The sequence below is a fragment of the Lineus longissimus genome, chromosome 4 (genome assembly GCF_910592395.1).
Source record: "Lineus longissimus chromosome 4, tnLinLong1.2, whole genome shotgun sequence".
NCBI classification, from domain to species: Eukaryota; Metazoa; Nemertea; class Pilidiophora; order Heteronemertea; family Lineidae; genus Lineus; species Lineus longissimus.
In genome coordinates, this window is record NC_088311.1 from 24,050,783 (window position 1) to 24,071,057 (window position 20,275).

The 20,275-nt window shown below is 41.3% G+C and overlaps 3 protein-coding genes across 13 annotated transcripts in view; 2 read left to right on the forward strand and 1 right to left on the reverse strand.

Moving 5' to 3' along the window:
• Positions 1–282: 282 nt before the first annotated feature.
• On the forward strand, positions 283–5,027 carry LOC135486988 (serine racemase-like). Its single transcript, XM_064770227.1, has 9 exons — positions 283–474; positions 1,040–1,081; positions 2,097–2,263; positions 2,439–2,523; positions 2,748–2,874; positions 3,017–3,067; positions 3,377–3,504; positions 3,826–3,876; positions 3,970–5,027. The coding sequence occupies exons 1-9, from the start codon at positions 301–303 to the stop codon at positions 4,114–4,116; spliced, it is 972 nt and encodes a 323-aa protein (XP_064626297.1). The 5' UTR covers positions 283–300; the 3' UTR covers positions 4,117–5,027.
• A 308-nt stretch (positions 5,028–5,335) lies between these two features.
• On the reverse strand, positions 5,336–16,968 carry LOC135486989 (neurensin-1-like). 2 transcript variants are annotated; one of them, XM_064770228.1, is made up of 2 exons: positions 16,796–16,968; positions 5,336–7,273 (listed from the first exon to the last, which is right to left on the reverse strand). In XM_064770228.1, the coding sequence occupies exon 2, from the start codon at positions 7,237–7,239 to the stop codon at positions 6,466–6,468; it is 774 nt and encodes a 257-aa protein (XP_064626298.1). In that variant the 5' UTR covers positions 7,240–7,273; positions 16,796–16,968; the 3' UTR covers positions 5,336–6,465. The 2 variants fall into 2 exon arrangements, with proteins under 2 accessions (XP_064626298.1, XP_064626299.1); XM_064770229.1 differs by lacking the exon at positions 16,796–16,968 and adding an exon at positions 8,528–9,274.
• Positions 16,969–17,579: 611 nt separating this feature from the next.
• Positions 17,580–20,275, forward strand: part of LOC135486991 (cytochrome c1-like) — a 34,021-nt gene continuing 31,325 nt past the window's right edge. For 3 of the 10 annotated variants that reach the window (XM_064770239.1, XM_064770240.1, XM_064770238.1), the window contains exon 1: positions 17,580–17,966. In XM_064770239.1, coding sequence (XP_064626309.1) covers positions 17,867–17,966 — 100 coding nt within the window. In that variant the 5' untranslated portion in view covers positions 17,580–17,866. The remainder of the gene's footprint in view (positions 17,967–20,275) is intronic. The other 7 variants (XM_064770237.1, XM_064770231.1, XM_064770234.1 and 4 more) reach the window with 5 other exon arrangements.

Here is a 20,275-nt window from a genome sequence, read left to right on the forward strand (position 1 = left end):
ACCAGAAAGTGTTCGAGTAACCAGACTACTCTTAGAAGAAATGCATGTCCTATTGTGGCACACGTCAGGATGGCAATGGAATGAATATTTTCGGAATTGCAACTGAATTAATCATGCTCCCCCACAATTCTGTGCCCTTGTTGATGTTGTTTTGTCTGTCGTGCCTGCATGTATGGGGAAAACCGTTCCCGTTACACCAGGCGAGCCGAACTGATTTACTCGTTCGGGTAGAGCGACTCGAACGCCGGTGTGGTACTTGAGTGTGTTCCTCGTCCTGAAATTTCTAAAATCGGCTGCAAAATGACAAGTTTTCATGATGTTTTGCAAGCTCAAAAACGCATCTTATCATTTGTTCATCGAACTCCTGTATTTACGTCAGCGACTGTTGACAAGTTGACGGGCAGGAAAGTGTTTTTTAAGGCGGAGCACCTTCAGAAGACTGGTGCTTTCAAGGCGAGAGGTGCAATAAATGCGGTGAGTTTTTCCTTCCTTCCATACCCGTCCCATAACCATGCAGCCCGCATTCAATGATTCGTGGCATGCTTTGCCTCGACGGCGCAACAGACTTCCGAACAATAGACCCAGTGATGCGACTTGGTGCGTAATAAAGATCCTTGTCTTCTCGATGCATAAATGAAGTACAGTGCAGTGTGCTCGTCCTACTAATAGGCTGAAAACGCATTGGGCAATTGTTCAGGTAGCCTAATCTAATCCTAGTAGTATAGCTTACACTAGCAAATATATGTACATGTCGGTATGCATTGTGCCACCAAATCAATATGTTTCACACCAGACCACACATTCCAGCCAGTGCTGGTGGCAGCACTTCCGTTACGTGGGACCGAGTATGAGTCCTGATGATCATTGACGAATCTTTAATTCTAATGTAGTGGGTGTTGGAGAGGCAAATGGAGGGAACGTCAATCCTTTGGCTATAGTCATGTTGTGAATATGTTTCCATTTGAAACATTGAATTGAAAATGTGTTAATTTTTAACTGGCCTCTTTGTGTTAATGTATTATTTAAACTTTATTTTCAGATTCTCTCACTAAAAGAAAAGAACCCAAAAGTTCCTGGCGTTGTAAGTAGATCAATATGGTGTCCATTCTTGCTACAGTTTTCACGTCCGTCTCCCAAGTCTCGCAGATTCAACGCTCTGTACCTCAGTCTACAAAGCGAAGGGGTGAATGCAGCCATCAGGTTACACTGATAACCGCTTTCCTTGAGCATAATACTATTGGATGCAGCTACTTGAAAAATTATTGCTGATGCACTAGGTCTTCAAAATGATGTCTGATATTACAAAATGAGCTCTAAAGCTCTGTACACACTGACAACATTTTGGGAAACATGTTGGCCAACATGTTGTCCAGGTGCGATGTTATCGAAAATTTTGCCCTGTATACACATGACAACATTCGACAACATGTTGGGCAACTTGTTGTCGAATGTTTCCGAGAAATGAGGATTTTTGAGGGAATATTTTTGAGGGAAATTCATAAACAATGGAAGATTCCAAGAAAAGAAGATGTATTGTCGGTGGCTCTGCCATAATTTTACGTATCCTGATTGAAAGACGGCGAAGAAGACGTAAAGATGAGAAAATCCGCGTTTTATAACAGCCGAGAAACGAGTGTGGACAAGACCATGGATTTATATGAGACACCAGCATGGGGCAGATTTTGTAGCTATTTCTAGAATAGCAGCTTTCTTTTTGTTCTTGTCTTTATATTCCCTGGATGTTACATCCCATAAACAGGCACAACTTTCTCATACTGCAATAAGTTGTTCAACTTCTCAGTAACCATTCCTTGCTTGAGGCTGCCATTTTGACTACATCACATGGCTTAAGGTAGATCATGTGATTTGTGGCCTATTTCTGATTGGATAAAACTCGACAACATCATTAGCATCTCGGCAACAAAATTGATTTTGTATTATTTCGACAACATTTGAGCAACATTTGACCAACATGTTACCGAATGTTTCCGAACTGTACACACTGCCAACATTTTCGATAACATCGCACCTGGACAACATGTTGGCCAACATGTTTCCCAAAATGTTGTCAGTGTGTACAGAGCTTTACACTTCAGGTGACCCATAGCAGCGGTAACCATGGTATGGCCGTGGCATGGGCTGCGCAAATCACAGGTATGAACGCTGTGGTGGTCGTCCCAAATAATACTCCTGCTATCAAAGCCAAAGCAATAGAGGATTATGGAGCTGAGTTGGTGTATTGTGAGCCTAGTCCCCAATCAAGGTAAAATTAGAGAGAGAAATTTTTTTATCTGCATGTACATGTAGGAACAATCATCAACCTCTGACACATGGCCCCATTTGATTGGTAACATTTTGCTCATTATTTACCTTTCAAAAATAGGGTTGCACTTGCAAGCCCATTGCAAAACCTACATCACCATTCCGTTTTTTTTCAGAATTGAGACCTGTAAGGCACTTTCAGAAAAAAGGAACTTGACGATAATTCCTCCTTATGACCATTATGATGTCATTGCAGGACAGGCAAGTTTTTGTAGAGGCAACTCACATTGATATTATATCAGATTTACCAAGGTGTCCCTGAAGTCATAAATACTCAGTTAAGAGAGGTCACATGGACAGTATTAGCTCTGTATTGGGCGATTGGTAACGTTATGTCCAAGGAGGACAGTCGTTGTCATTTTAGGAGTGCTGTAAACTAAGGCCTGGATAAGATCATTTTAAAAGTTCTGTTGTTTTATTTTCAGGGGACAATAGCTATGGAGTTAATGGAACAGGTACCTGAACTAGACGCTATACTTGTTCCAATCAGTGGAGGTGGCATGACATCAGGAATAGCTATAGCTGCAAAATATATGAAACCGTCCATTAAAGGTATCTCTCCTGAAACACTAAAGTCCTATCATGAAAGAGTCCCTACAAATCTGCTTTCCCTTGCTTCCGACCTATTCAGTTCACCTGTCTAGATGTTCATGCTTCAAACAGTCATGTTTTTTCATTTTGTTTTATTCTTTAGTGTTTGCTGTTGAACCAAAAGGCAAAGATCTAGAAAAATGTCTTTGTGCTGGTAGGTATGATTGATTTGTTGACTCTTTATAGATTTGGCCTAGGTTTCGCCTGTGGGGTTATAGGTCCCGTCTATTATGACGAAATGTGGCTTAATACATGTCCGAATGGAAGGGCAGTGTGCATTCAAAATATCAATACAATGATTATGTGTAATAATGATACTTGTGCAGACACTGCTTTCGAAGTATCTTGACAATCCGGTCATATTCCTATGCTCATGAGCACAGTTCTGAGTTCAATATTCATGCGAACATAAGAAAGGCAAGGGCGACCTCTACAGAGCTTTGTTTCTTTATTTTACTTTCAGGAGAGCGCTTGTGGCCAAACCCACCAAGGTTTGTTAACACTATCGCTGAAGGTATAAGAACGCAACAAGTAGGCATGTTGACATTTCCAATTTTGAAAGAGCTCGTTGAAAAAGAGGTCTTCACTGTGGTAGGTTTCTTGATTTGGATGGTAGAGTTCGATCTAAGTAACTACACACCGATAGGAGTGGTTACAATTACCGTGGTTCATAATGGTGTTCCATGTATGTCTACTTGTTACATCTGACTCTCCGTCCGGAGGGCGTTAATCTATCCCTAGCGACTAGTTTCCTCCGACTCTTCAGCAATACTAATAATGTCATTATTCTTTCTAGACATAAATAATGATTAGCTAATATTCGGAAACAAGCATAATTGCAGTTGAACTGCAATGGGCCCATCAATATTAGTCAAACGGAAATGGTGTCATTGATAATTGTTTTGATTCCAGACTGATGATGAGATGATACAAACCATGAAGTTTGCTATGCAGAGAATGAAGGTATGTTTCATTCTAATTGAAGTAGCAATAACAGTAAATTTCGTGAGTAACCCCTGCCCCTTGCAGTAATAATAAGCAAGAATTTTCTTTCAGTTTGTGATCGAGGCAAGTTCGGCTGCTGGAGTTGCTGCAGTGATATCAGAGAAAATGAAAGAAATGGATCCAGCGATTAAAAATATCGGGGTTATCTTATGTGGAGGAAATGTCGATTTGGACAATTTACCTTGGCAGGCTAGCTAGCGTTTTTCTACACGTTTTCCAGAAAAACTGCTGGCTGAGGTGCAGATTTACTTTTTGGACCCAATTGTCTCGCTCAAACCCAAACCTACTCCGTTTGACCTAGCTGTCTGAGAAGTGGACTACAGCCTGATGCATAATTTCATTATCAAAAAAAATGGCTACGTATACCATTTGTACTACATGTATTTGGTCTGACCATCTCATTCGTAACAAGTCTAAATCATAGAGTTCTGTTCAGTATATATCTAAACATGGTAGAGAAAGTGGCCACACCTGGACTATTTTTGATTGGAGAGCTTTTAGTTATATATCAACACACCGGTATGAAACCGGCCGTTAATGTCATGTTCCAATGGAGTTACATCAGTCAGTGATAAGGTTACAACAAAATGATCCATGTGTATACTACCTCGTGTAGTTGGACATTAGACTGTGATAAGATGCAGATATGATTTTGCAATAAATTATGACTGATTTAAGATTACATTTTCTAGTGGTATGTATGATACAGGGTATATCGGGTGGGCCAGTGAAAATAAGTACACTACATGTGTTTTTATTAATTTCCTTTCGAATTGTGTTGCTCAGCCCAAACTAGAATCGTTTGAACATTTGTATGAAAAAAAATATTTTGATTGAATTTACGAACTTTATTATAAAATATTCCTATTATCGCTAAACTTTTGTTGTTCATTATTCAATTTCAAATCCAGGCTACAACGTACCGTGATTCTGTACTCGGCCCAGTTAGTTATGACCGATGAATCTTGGTTCCATGCTTTCCTGTTAGATGGCGAACCTTGTATATGTGCAGGCTATGCACATCGGTCTCCTTGCGTCTTTCAGGCGCTATTGTAACACTGGGTAGTCGAGAAGCAGGGAGTGTGACCCCCAGTTCGGTTGTGACTTGATTGTGTAGTTGTCTCCTGCCGTTGTCTCCAGCAGTATTTCAGAGGCTTGGTTATTTCACCCTCCGTTCGACGAGGGTCTTTCCCGGGTGGTCTTCAGGTACTGAGTGAAAAAACAGCTTCAAGAAGGAGTTTCAATTTTGTCATTGTTATCCATACCCGTGTCTTCTGAATAATGCTCGTCAAGGCTATGCATTGGTCTTCATGCAGTGAGGGTGGACAGCCTGAGTCCTCCTTGAGCACATTTTTCGTTATAGATGGGGAACTATATACCATGGTAATGCTTAGTGCGAAAAAAAGAAAAGCGCCCAGGACTTACCAACCGTGTCTCACGTTTTATTCAACAATATGAACAACGTTTAGACGACATCAAAATGTGACGAAATATTTAGCAATTGCAAATGGCCAACGTGATACATGTAATAGAGCCGAAATATGAACACGGAATTCATATGCAGGAGCCAGGTATGTCCGACTCAGTAACACGAAGTCTCAAGTAGGGGTCTCCTATCTCGCAGGACACATGTATATCGAAACAATTCTCGCTTTAACCAGGATTATATTACTGGATAAAGCACGACTTAGAGTCTCTAACTGTACGTGTTCGTCACCCAAGACCACCAATTCCGACCCTAGCTCCTGCCTCTTACCCTCCTTCAACCATGTTGACATGTGTGAGGGAGTAGTGAGGGTCAATTTTTTAATTTCAGATACAGGTGATCTTTCATCCAATGAAAACGTTTTCACTACCGTTAGACGAATGTATGGGTACTTGAATTCACCAGACTTGAGGAGATTAAACGCGTTGATACATCGCGTCATTTCGAGTGAAACTGGAAGAGGTCGTATCAGACCAACCTCGGGCTGTATCTTCAAAGGTTGTCAGTAAGCTGAGGAATATCAATATGAGGGTCAAGATATGTTACTTCTAGCTCTACAGACAACGCGCCAACCATAAAGGAATTCATCCATGGCCGGTGGGTTAAGCCGTGCCATATAACTGGGGGCACAGTACACTCCTTGTATTCCGGGCACTGCATCACGGTCATTGCGGAGAGGATGGTCTAATGCTACTACAGTACGCCTAGTTTAACATCTATACATTTAATCACAACCGTTTACAGACAGATCCAAGTTGACTTCTAGTTGATCCAAATGCATTGGCAATAAAAGGCCAACTGCGGAAACCGCCTTCAGATAAAGTAACCGCAACACCTCTCTTGGACAGTCTATTTTTACAAACCAAGGAAACCAACCGTAATCTAATGAAATTTCCCAACGTTCTGCGACTCATCAACAAAAATGTCGGATCCAAATGGAATTAGGTGATGCATCTCATCCTATTCACTTTTGGTATTTATTTTGAATATTGCCAAGACATCAAGTCATGACATCCACTCAAACTCGACAGAGATTAAGCCATTACACGATCACAGTGATGTCAGTCATCCTGGAACCGGACAGTCCCCTCGGCCGATCCCTGCGGTAGTAAATGTTCTCGCTCATTTTTAGAACCCGGCTGAATGTTTTTAAGTTTGGTGGTGGCAGGGATGCTCGACATAGCTGGACTTTTCGTCGGGTCAGGGTCTGTCAGTGAGACTTTAAACTCCTCATCCCCCTTCTTAGTTTCATAGTCGCAGTAGTGGTGCAAGAAACTCGGGAACAGCAACGATATGGTCAATGTTACACCACCAACGCAAAACACAATAAGGCTAACAAGTTTACAGATATCCAAATTGTAGTTGAAGTAAATCGCAGCCTTGTCTACCTTCTGAATATTATCGCCGGCGGGATGTGAGGTGACTTTTTGCGGGATCAGAAAGCTCACGAGTATACCAATGATTCCGAAGACAAGGAGATTCGCCCCTATCCAGACGAAGATCTTCCACCAGATAGATGTACACCGCCGCTTCCTCGCACCAGGATTCAGGAGGTACCGAAAGTCCTCCTCTTCTTCGTAAATCTTCGGGTCTTTGAAGGAACTCGTTCTTTCGTAGAACTGATGCAAATACGATCTAACGCCGAAATAATCCGGACACCCAGTTTTCTCAGCTGTACTATCCTGTCGCTCGACTTCGTCAACCCGTTCCAGTGGCGGCTTGCCACTTAGTCGTCTGCTAGAATTTGTGCCATTCCCGCCGCCATTACCGGAAGTATCTGCGGCGCCATTTTTCTCCGGGTTTGCTGTCAATCGGGTTGTTTCATTTTCAGCCATGGCGTGATTTTTATTTGGCACTACTTCTTAGATCCTGGAAAGATACAAGAATATTGTGATAGAGGATGCGCATTCTTTAAACTGTGGCTTGAAAGCAAATAATGCATTTGTCTCGTACTGAAAAGAAGAATCCGGCAACTGCCTTCTTCTAATGAAAAATATTTGACATCAAAGAAAAAGGACACCAGCAATGTCAGTATATAACAACCATCAGTAGTTTCAGTAATGGTAGACACCAGAAATGTCAGCAGTGCGCTATAGATATCGGAAATGTCAGTAAATAATAAACTCCAGAAATGTCGGCATAACCGGGATATGTGATAGAATTCTTGAAATGGTCTTGATGCACTGACAGGTGCATTCCGTATACCAGATTTTCCACTGTTCAGAAAATTGACACAATGACAACGTGTGGTGCATTTCGGGCATGATCAAAATCTTTCAAAAGTCAAATTTTTAGCTTGATAGAGTTATGTTTTCATTGGTTTTTGATGTTGTTGGAGCTTGAGAGACATCCGTGCGGCGACCTCCTATCGAAAACGCCAATAAACTCTCGACCACGCCTATCCTCCTAATATGTCACAATACAGTTACATACACGCATACATGTTCTTCAAATTCCTTTGTATTTTTTATCTGAACCTGTTCAGTTCAACCTTAGCATCCATTCAATAACATGATTGAAATTGATTGGTCCGTGATATCACTGATCTGACACGCGAGGCCTCTCAGTGCTGGCTCGCGAATAAATTATAGCTTGCAGCTCCGGCGATATCAATTGATTCAATTTCCCGAATGAGACTTGTCAGTGGAACGGTCAGCTGATAAATCGGTAATGGCGGGCGGGTTGTTACTGTGTGTACATTATACTGTAGCCGCTCAATTTGTTTTTAAGGTTCTCGTCTGGATGCAGAATAGGAATTGAACTCAAAGGACTGATTGCAACTGATTTGGGTCAAAACGAACTAAGTCGCTTTGGATGTGACTCACTTCCAAAATGACTTCAATATGACGTGTCAATATAGCACACGGCACACACTCTCACAACACAGATGTTTTTGTTGAAGCTGAAGCACTTTCAATCAACCGTTCAAATATTCAATAGAGTATGTTAATCAACAGCAATGATGATTGCCAATGCAACATTGTCTGGTATTTCCTTTTTTGCTCCAGTCAGATTCACCCATTACAGGCTTATACATAGCGATTACATGTTAACAGCCCAATCAAGCTAATCAGAGAGTTTGTTCACATATCAAAGACATAAAAACTGTAGGTTTACACTTACTGTGCGACTCGTTTTAACTGGTGGTAGGGCCTACGGACATTTTTGAGATACCGACACCAGTGCTAAGCACCAACTTTAAAAGCACCCACTGTGTCTAGATATAGAATTCAGCATTTGTATCTTATCTCCTTTTTCATCTTCCAACGAGCATAACACTTGTTATTCACCGAAGACCGTTCGTCATCCATAATCACAGTTCACTGAACATTGATCGCCTGCAGTCACCTCGCAAACGTTACACCCACATTGAGTAGTTGGTACACAACGAACTTCCAACTCTGGTATCGAGCAACCGTTAGCTTATTGATTTAAAGATCGCCGATATCGTTTCCGATATTCCACTCCATTCGAGGTTATATTTGTCTTAATTTAAATGGGCAGATGACAGCCCATCGCACGCGTGGAGCTTTGATGCTGGAATTTAAATCGGATTTCTAGTAGGATGTACCAAGGCTGTTTATCCCATCCATTCAATTATCTATTGATATTATGGTATTTTGGATCGGCTCGTTCCCAATGCGATTCGTATAGTGCACTAAGGGGTCGCATTTGGCCGTGAATCAAGCTTGATAAATCGACAAAAAGTCAGGTGCCCTTTCCGTAAAAGGCTGATAGCATGCTGAGCCATTTTTTATTCCCTTGATAAGAATGATAACGTTCTAGCCTAAATCAATCCTCCTACCATTCACTTCACTCGTTTTCCAAGGGTAATTCTCAACTCCCCTCGGCTGTGTCTAAAGCATGCAAACAGAGTGTGTGTGTCAAGGTGGCTGTAGCCTCTGGGTTGTCAACAGCACAAATGCTGGAAGTATTTGTAAGCCGTTTCCATGGTATCCAAGGCATCGTGGCCATGATTAGCATGAGTCGGAGTCATCAAACGGATTAGGCTAAAGAACTTAGCAGAGAGCATGTCTGGAATACACAATGCGCAATTACAAAAGAGTGATGTACATGTACACTCGCGTAGGAAAATAAAGAGGACAGTGGTTGCTTGTTGACATTTTAACATTGACATTTGTAGATGCAACATCCTCGACTTGGATGTCGCTTCTTCAATTCAATTCCGAAAGCGAGACTCATTCGGACATACGTCTTCCAACATGACAATTACAATGTTGCAGAGGACAATTTACCCGCCTTTTCTGTTCAGTATTGACGCCTGACTTGTAATCTATGGTCATCCCATGACACGGCTGTCCCCAGCCTGTCGGCATAATGACGGGATGGACTGAGTGAAATTGGCTACTCCTGATAATTGGGCAAAGCAATTTGGGACATAAATGACTCACTGCAACCAGTCAAACAAGGATTAGCGAACGGTGTGTTGTCGCCACAACGAGCTTTTTTCGAGAAACCATCGGCTTCAACTAGACGCATTGTCTGGGATCACACCAGACACTCTTCGCTATAACCCATGTCATTTCTGATATGAGTCTTCGCAAAAAAACTTGTTGATTACGATGAATTCCCAATTTTCTAATGTATATAATCTTCTCGGTAAGATGGCGCACAATTTTGTGTTTGTAAAACGTACATTCTGGCCACGTGTCGACAAAGCTAGATCCAGCCGAGAAGGGGTTTGTCGTGCCAAACGCATCTCATTGACTTTGTCATTGGCCTGCACAAAAACCATTGCAGGAGGAAAGCAGGTCGATGCTCCAAGGCTGATGCTCTTAGTCTAAGGCTGTGCAAGCTTTTGAAAATGTGTCACAGGCCTGTCAAGCTCCCCTTGCTCCTTCTGAGCATGGCTATGTACGGGATCCAAGGCAGAACATCAAACTGGATCTGAAGCTTTCTCACCTCAAGGTAACAATGGTTGGTTCTGTAGTGAGAAGGATTAGAGAAAGTTCCAGTGACCTCGAGTGTCCCCAGGGTTCAGTTCTGGTACCGACCCTGCTTCTCATCTTCATCAATAAAATTGCAGAAAACTGCTCCTTCCTTGTTAGACTATTCGTGGACAACACAATCATATATCGCCAAATGAAGTTCCTGGCCGATACTAAAAGCCTCCAACAGGATCTGCAGGCTCTAGAAAGTGGAGCCGCAAATGGCGAATGAAAGTCCATCCCTCTACGTGTAAGGCCGAAGTTCCATAGACCTCATTCGTTCATTTCCCAGGACTCATTTTCCCCTTTAGCTTTCGTTCCCCTGTAAAAGCACGGCCTTGTGGCGTGCATTCACCGAGGAATGAAAGAAAAACCCGGAAAGTGACTCGTGGTAAATGAACGAATGAGGTCTATGTAACTTCGGCCTTAGACCCTGCATATCACACGATCATACAAGAAAATGTCACAAGTCTAAGACTCCATAAAGCGCTATTGAGAGCATTGTAGCGAACGATAATAACGTTGTTCGACGTACTGATTTCAGATATGAGAATGTTGCCCCGACCAACTCATGACCACCACCGTGATCACCACCACGACGACCTTCATTTTCCATTCAACGGTGTCCTTGACCTTGGATGATTTCTAGCTAATGAGAGATACATGTATCTGCATGCACAGCATGGATATTTGTATTCATACGACCAGAGAGTAGCAAGCGACCTAAATAACCAAACTGGTATCGATTGAATATCGAGCTGAGCGAGGTGTCACTGGATAACTCTGTAAATGCCATCATTGAAGTGATAAACATTGTTTCCTGAATAAATACTGGAACTGCTTGCTTTGTGGGTAACGATAGATTACATACAATTTATACAAAATATAGTTACATACAATTGGTCTAAATAAAAACAATGAGATCACTTGTTCAACTAGAGTTGGTAAATAACTTAATACCCATGTGGCTAAGTATAGAACTTCGCAGTTATTAAAACTTGACATTTATCCGTATTATTGCCTATAGTACAACTACAACGGTTTCAAATGTACTAGTATAGAATGTCAGGAAAACAAAGGATTATATTATCCGCTCTGAGGAATAGACGGTTATGTCTGTTAAGAACCATTTACCATCATCCCTCGGAATTCAATAGGACAGGACAGTTTTCTCAACGGGAATTTTCCGTCAGCCACCGGCTTTCCAGCAACTCAGACCTAGACGGAGTGGGTATTTTTGATCGAACAAGGCAGGTGTTTCTCGTAAGCTGCTTAAGAAATCCACTGAATGTGCTGTCCCTTAGGACACTTAGCTGGAACAATCTGATAGGGCAAGCGACGATTACCAGCAAGTTGTCGTCGGACAGAGTGATGATAGACGCCTTGAGAATGTTCCGTTGCACCTGCTAATATCGATCTATGTTGTTTAGCTTCGATAGGAATCTATTCAAAAAGCTCTTGCAAAACAGGATGGTCAACCGGTTGGATGGTTTTATCAATGACTCTTATACCAGTTTCAAGAATCCCACGTTTACCGATATTTGATCAATTCCAGCGGCTGTATTTCCGACTGTCGACGTGGAAAAGACTATTGAAATAGCCCTTCTTTGATATAGAAAGGGGTAAGCGCGTATCAAATCGCCATGCACATCGCAGAAGCGCGAGCGGCCATTTGTGAAAAATGTTGAGCCCCCTTGCTGTATTTTTCCATGTTGAGAAGTTATTATACCGTATCGAGTTGGAGAAGGAGCTGATTACTGTAACGGGGCTCAGTGTCAAGACCTTTGTGAAATATGCTTGCTAGTCATTTTGTTGACAATGAACCGAACCAATAACGATAGTCCTGGAGCAACTACGACTTTAAGTAGCGTGCGAGTACGAGTACTGTCGATCGGTTTTCAGTACTTATATCGAATTACTAAGGAAACCGCTCGCTCTTCCCATTGCCATGGAAACAAAACGCTTCTTAAAGTATGCAAGAAGGCCTATTAGCATTAGCTAATGTTTTTCGTGCTAACCTTTGATTGCATGTTACATATGGTGCTGTTGACGTATTCGCTAAAACAAACTGAAGGTCACGTCCAAATGCCACTGGGGGTGGCGATTACTTTGGTAGCTTAATGGCTTCATGGTATCGATTGCGTTGCTGTTTGAACAGTTGAAAGCAAACTGAATATATTGCCGGGCCCGGGTCATAGGGGAGGATGGTACCATCGCCGATTACAAGAAGTCAATTAAACCAAAGTCACACTAATAGCTTAGACTCATCCTGACATATCCAAACTCGACTACTGGGGAGAGCCAGCTTCCAATTAACATTCCCTATAAGGAGACTGCCATCGAACACATCTTTGTAAGAAAGAGGGTAGATTATTTTGCCTCCTTGACGCATAAAAAGTTGTAAATTCAACAATGTTACAAACACGAATCAAGACATACTTGGAAAACGTTATTGAGACAATTTTAAGGCCGAATAACCGACGACTATGCTAATGACGACTGGGTATTATCAGCGACATTTCCCGAGGGGATAACTACTAACGAAGCCCACTGTTTGAGGATACCTCATTAGGGAAAATGGCGCTCCCCATTAATTCGAAGCGAATGATCAAGATACAAATATTATGGTATGGAAGTTTGTACCTACCCATTATAGTTTGTCAGTGGTCGTATACATGATTAAATTCCGGACGCCACTTCATTTAAAAGTCCTTCATGAGAATCAGTTACAGTGATTCATGAGCTTCACGATGCTGACGCAATCTCTGTTATCTGGTGTGACAGTGATGCCTTTGCAGGGCAAGTTATTTGTTGTCACACGTACGTACATACATGTACACTCTGGGAGTTTTGCTTTCAATCGTCCTACTCCTCGAACACAAATCAATAGGATGATCAAGATACGCGTATACATGCACACTATGGGAGCTTCTTTTAAAACTAAAAGATATGATAAACGAGTGTCGCTTGAACGGATAGCGCACAGGACATCAAGGCATACCAGAGTAGTATGTATCTCGTCGTTCGTAGAACTTGTGAAATCTGCCTCTGTCCCCAAACAACTAAATGAAGGCCACTCCAAGCACAGGCCCCCGCGCGTCTCTTAAATAACTTTGCATAGTTCCATCCTCCTACCAACGCGCCATTAACCTCAACAAGGACAAGACATGAAATACGTTCGAAAATTTCAAACACCTCATTCCATTGACTAATAGATTTTCCAAATGGCCATTAAAAAACTCCTTTTGCCGAATATCGCTAGATGGGAAGCATTAACTAGAAATTTACGAGGGTGAGTTTTTTCACTATAAGACAAGTTGATTAACGAGTACTATTACCCCAATGCTTTGTGGCATGATAGTTACTTCAATTTACGTATCAAGATGGTACCAGTCCTATGCTGGTGTTGCGAGAGTCAATTAAAATACCGATTACGGGCCGCAGGAAAGAGACAGTAGGCTCGCCAGACTCATTTGTGGCCGATGAACTTCAGGGGCGAAAGAAGCTGAAAGAGTTGTCTTTCAACTCGTCAAAAATCATCCGACAAAGGATTCCAGCGTGTCTATTGTCCAATTCTTCGCAACCCGTTACCGGTACTTATTGTAATCACCGCACTACTGCGATAAAATCTATTGGGTGTCCATTTCACACACACCATCGCGTCGCACAATATTTACATAACGGCAATTAACGCTCGTAGATTAGTTCTTCTCCAACAACGATAGTTAGCTAACTCAGTGCTTTGAACATAATAGAGCGACTGAAATGTACTACGGATATATTGTTGTATTCCTATTTTGTCGACAATATAGCCACTATTAATCAAATTTCATCTCTGCATTGGTGAAGCACTATGTTTGAAAGTTGTTAATATATCCCTTTTGTTATGTGGAACCACTTCGAGTTGAGATATATTGTTGTGTCTAAACATTACTGTTTACTAACGTGGCGGTACGTCTTAACGCTGGGATTTCAACTAAAAGCATAACTACGCCCCCCAATTTTATGCCAATATCACAGTCATATGGTCGCATTTTTCCACGAGGGAAACATCGAAATACGTGAAACACTCACAGCTGTTACACCGGCCTCAGGAATATAGAGTGGTTGCACGTGACATCAGCATCCGCCATGTTGGAGGGACAGACAGAAGAAAGCAAGCCCAGATGACCATGACAGCATTAGATCCCGTTATGTCAGGCATGACAAATCATTGTTATGCCCTCCAACTTGGCTCAGGTATGTATAGTATGTTATCCAAATCCGCAAAAATATGATTTTCACAATGACTTATAATTGTAATGAAAAAGCAAGTCACATTCGGAAACATGTGCAATTAGATATGTTATATGACCCCGTTTATGTATCACGGTCGATCAATATGAAAACAACAAAACATAGAGTAAGATATCAAAAGAAACACTAACTTACATCTATCTTCAATGTAAGTAGTAAAAGGCTGAAACCTTGGTCATGGAGGGATGGGTCGTCCGGTCTGATTTCCAGTGTTTATCTCTATCGTACTTTGAATCCGTGTGACGAAAACCGCAACAGATCGGGATAGTGCCGTACTTTCTGTGAGAACTTTATTATCACCTAATCATTACCTAACACTTCATGACGTCGTACATGGTCCGCGTTGGCTGTGAAAAGACCTAGGATGTCAAGCCACTTCCGGGTCCGGAAGGCTACAACGCGTTGGATTAGCACCTCCAAGATGAAACATCGTCAAATGTTGTCATGATATTTATGATGACAAAACAAGGAGTTTTTGCCGTTTCAAGAAATCAGACTTCATTAATATCGAAGCCTGATCAGTCCTAGCTGATCGACGCTCGCACTTTTTTGGGTTACTGCTATTTGGAGAGGATCATGGATGACCGTAGCCTGAAACAACGATTGACACTACGCTCGATGCCAAGATCTTTGTAGGACAAGAAGATGGCATTCATCCATATAATCGCATGGCGACATCAAATGCACCATACGATGCCACTCCCTTGGATGAAAATTGACAGAACCATTGAACTGACATTTAAAGAAATCATTCCCTTGCATTTAAACCCACGTGAGGAAGTCCAAATATAGAAGATGTGGTATTTACAGAGCCATTTTGTTGTTATTGCTGCCGTCAGTAGAAAAACTTATAACTTAAATATATATATATGTATACATCATAACCTGTGGAATGATTACCAATTATTGGTTCCTCGAGCACCATATCTGGATACATCTCGAGACATTATCACATAATGTGCACTGATATAATTCTGAAGAGTGTTAAAACACTGTCATTATTGGCATATAATGAAACATAGAATACTGGTTCGCCCACTTTTTGTCGTAAAGTGGATGATGCATGTATATGTTGCGTAATAAAATGGATCATAGGCTCATCCGTTGATAGTGCTATTGTGGTACTTATTTAGCGATGATTGCACGCTAGATCATCTTCACTATTGGATAAGAATTTTGGCTGCGGTTTCAAATTCAGTTGTGGAGATCGTCTGAATTTCGACCGGTGTCTCAGTATATGATTATTTTTTCTAAGTCAGTCTTAATTCAGTGTTAAGGAATGACTGAACTTGACTTTGGACAGGTGTTTTAAGTCATGATTACTTTTTTCTAAGTCAGTCCTTATTCACTGACTCTGAAAGAATGACTAATTTGGGCAGCGGTGCCAAATCCAGTGATGGGGAATGTCTGACATTGGACAGGTGTCTCAAATTATGAATCCAGTTTTGAAGAATTACTAAAAATTTGGAAAGCAGTTGGCAATTATTCAGACTGAAATTTGTTTATCAATCACTCTGAAATTACATTTAGCAATGCTCATACTGAAAGCAACAAATCCCGTGGGTTTCAGAAATAAATATTTTAAAGAGCGTAATTCAATTAGTGCGATACATACATGTGATACTGTAGACAACGGAATAAGTGGCCACCCAGGGAAATCAGAAAATGCATAGATTATGACTCATGTATACAATGAAAGGCGAAGCGAAGTTGAGCCACTGAAATGTGCCACTGTCGTACAGTGTATAGGCCTTCTCTAGTTTTCTTCTTCTGCTAGTCTTTGCTTCCTTTTTTGCCTCTGTCGCTACCAATGCAGAAGCCATGGTTTAGAAACCAGAATGCCATCATTGTTCACCGACAACATTCAATACTGCGCCTGTAAAAAATGTAACGATCCTGTCGCCGCCGAAATGTCAAGCAATGCAAATACTCTTTTTAAAAACAACATTGTGTGTTCTCCCTCGGTTATGCCGGATAAAACTGGCCGGATGTGTTTTACGGTACTGGAATGCAATAGCTATGCCAAGGACACAAGGGATAACATCTCGAAAACAGCACTGATGCCAAACAAACGGTCACAGCGTTATCCGATCATAATCGAAATTTCAACATTTGTACATTCATCGAAATCGAACATTATTCTTACCTTAGCAGGTAATCCCATGTCCATATGGGCGCTCATTTAGCCACCATATGCAGACAGCTAGCCCCTATCCGCTGACAGCATCAAGCACTATGACAACCTTGCCGACAGAAGACGAACGCACGCCCACGCTTTCCCATGCTCGCGAGCGTCGCGTTGTTCTGCATACGAATTAAAATCTTTCGTCGGTATAACCAGGCACGAGCTTTTATGAACATCCCACTAGATGGGGTAAAAGTACTGTGAGATTCGTGAGGAAGAATAGGTATGCTTAACATTTAATGCTGAACAGAACATCACTAAGTTTGGTTAGCTATCAATGATCAACAATATGAACGCGAATTAAGTGACGAGTTACAAGTGACCACGTGACTGTAAACCTAGCCTTATAAGGTAATGAATGTGTCACATGACTGTCTATGACAGATGGCACTACTGAAGTGTCCGTCATTTTGGAGACTTGTGGATGATATGAGTAACAAGAAGGGCAAGGTTATTTACGACGGTTTACTGTTTTTGTCGATTTACCGCTGTGCAAGGGATAGTAGTCCTAGGGCTGATAGTCCTTGTAACAATAGCCCGCATTGCTAAATGTTTTGGTTAGGGCTGCTTAATTGATCAAATACAATGCTACCGGACTATGACTCCAGGGGGACTATATCCGCTGTCACACCGCCACCAATGTTGTGACAATCGTCTAGTAAATATCAACACAGTTTCCAATATGTGTGTGTTACACCTGTATACTTACTTCACGTGTTCCGCACTTAGCTGTGATAATCAAGTTTAGTTTGATACAGTATTCACATTTGATCAGCTCAAACATACGAAGTTTTCACAGATTAACTCACCTTGTAGCCACGGGGAGCGCTCAATTCAAATGGACAGTTGATCCGACCATATCCGCTGATATAATCAATTTAGACCAATTAATCGTCGTCGGGGCAACGCTAAACAATGTTGGTTTGCCCTCGGTTTTAGGTTAGTGTTAACTGGTGGCCCAAGCAGTTCGAACGTTAAGAGGATCCCTAGCATTTTTTGCATTTTATAACTTTTAGGACTTTCAAATTCAAAATGGGTTGCAATTCAAGTTCACCGGCCCCAGCCGATGGTAGTAGAGCGAAGCAAGAAGTGAAACCACAGCCACGGGATGAAAAAATAGAAGATAACCAAGGTACGTGAGATTTTACTTTCTTGTGCGGTCAATGATTGTTTAAACATTTGGGACTTGAGGCCTAAGTGTAGACAACGTCAAGCAAATGTCGTATTTGTAAAAAGGGATTTATTTGAACATAACCAGGCATATTTTGGTTTTTCGGGCTTCTGTTTTGACAGTTTTGTATCGACAAGCGAGTCGTTAGGCTGGTGTATAACATAGACTGTACGACTTTCTTGCCATGATCTCTCCATCATGAGAAATTATCATTGACTGACATAGTAACAAGATTGTCATACACAGTTAATTAAGGATTGCGTTGTGTTTCTGTTCTTTAGAAACGAGTAAGTTGAGATGTTGGCCGAATTGCAGTCATGGAATCAATGTTGCAACGAATTATGAGAACGTAACATTCCGTATTTCCTGAAAATATTATAATACATGTACAAAGTAATTAAGATCCAACATTTGCCTTGATATAGGTTTTGAGAACTATCGGCTATGATCTATCTGTATCGCTACGCGTGGCCAGGGAGACGCGTATGCGTACAGTATTGAAAAATGAGTAATGGTGGTCAAGGCGTCTCAAGTAAAAATATCATGCATTACATTCGCTGTGTCAAGTCATCATCAATTAGAAGAGTATATTTGGCAGCCCAATCAGCGTGTCAATATTAGGCTTCATTCGTGGCCGATATAGATACCAACATGACTAAGGCGGATGCCTTGCGACCTATCTAAATTGCTTTCAACAGCAGTTTCAAGAACGCCCTTGATATAAAGATATATCAAGTATCAACCCAAATCTGAAGAATGTGCGTGTCAAGTTGGGGCTATCGATCTGGTCTGCAGGACATAGGTCTTTTTAAGGGATCGTTTAAAAAAATTGCGAAAGTTGTTTGAATCTAAATACTGAAGTTTTCAATTATTTCATCGCGCCATGTCATTGTAGCACTGTCAGGTTATCCGAGTGGCTCAGAGCATCTTCGTCTTTCGTTTTAACGGAAACAAAAACTCATCGGACTATCAGAACTTGTAAGACTGGGGTCCCGGTCACCGCCTCTATTATAACATGCAAGCACTGTACTAGGTACAAGTATGCCATGTATGTGAACGTCTTAGCTTAGTTAAGTATTTTATCTCAAGTTATCAGATGCAAAAATAAAGAAATACACTGCATGAAATATATTACTAAGGACCTATACGTCAGTTGCTATTGGTACTGACGTCCTAAGATATAAATATCACACCCATTAAAAAAGGTCAAATGTGATAACAAAGACTCAGTGTCTGACGGGTAATTTACGGTTCATCTCCAAAATAGGCCCAGTGTGAAACCAATGAAGACACGGTCATTACTTCGTTAAATTAACCCAAAGACCTAAAAAATACTCTTTGAGCAAAATTGAGCTTTGTTAAATACGTCGATAACCATGGCTCCTTGTTACAACAAGCACAGTCAGTGGTCTCGTCGAGTTGGTGATCGCCCGGTCGTAATGTGACCATCTCAGTGTGATTAGTTAAACACCAGTGCGAGCATCGAGCCATGCCTGGCGGTTACCAACGACTTTGGACATCATTGCATGGTTAGTGGCTTCTAATGGCGACGTTCCACTATTCTATCGGAATGCACTCTTGACAACGTGCACACACAGACAGATTCCGGCAATGTCCCAAGTTTCTGTATGATATTTAGTTGAGAGTCTGTTGATATTGGACTGTAAAGACCCCTGTACATGATCTCGGACACATTTACCTCCTTCAGCCTAACATATTTTTACTTTTTTTAGAGAATTTTCACTCAAATTTTACCTGGCATGATTACCAAATGTTAATGTGTCAATCAATATACATGTATATACCGTTTATATTGGTCAGCATACTAAATGGACTATAAAAGCTATATGCATAGCTATCGGTTGACATTCCAGACAATGACTACCCTGCTAATCTTGAGATGAGATAGCAAATAAGGGCGTCATTTAATCGGCTAAGCGGTGTTTATTTACTTCTGCATTCTATTGTCAAATCAATTATCAATCAATAATGCACTTGAAGATCTTTCATACTTACTTTCACTTGTTATGTCATGACCTGTTTTACCATGCCGTTGGACAATCTTTTTTTCCGTGCTTTTGGACAATCTTAGACTGTCCTATGTGTATGTCACATGTACTCAAGAAAAAATTAAGACACATACTTGATCTAGTATCAATGTACTTTTTATTGGGATTGCATGCTATAACTTTGACAACAGAAATCTTGAAAACTGCAATGAACGAGTCTATTCTGGCCATGGGTTAGGCTTAGAAAGCTACCTCTTTAAT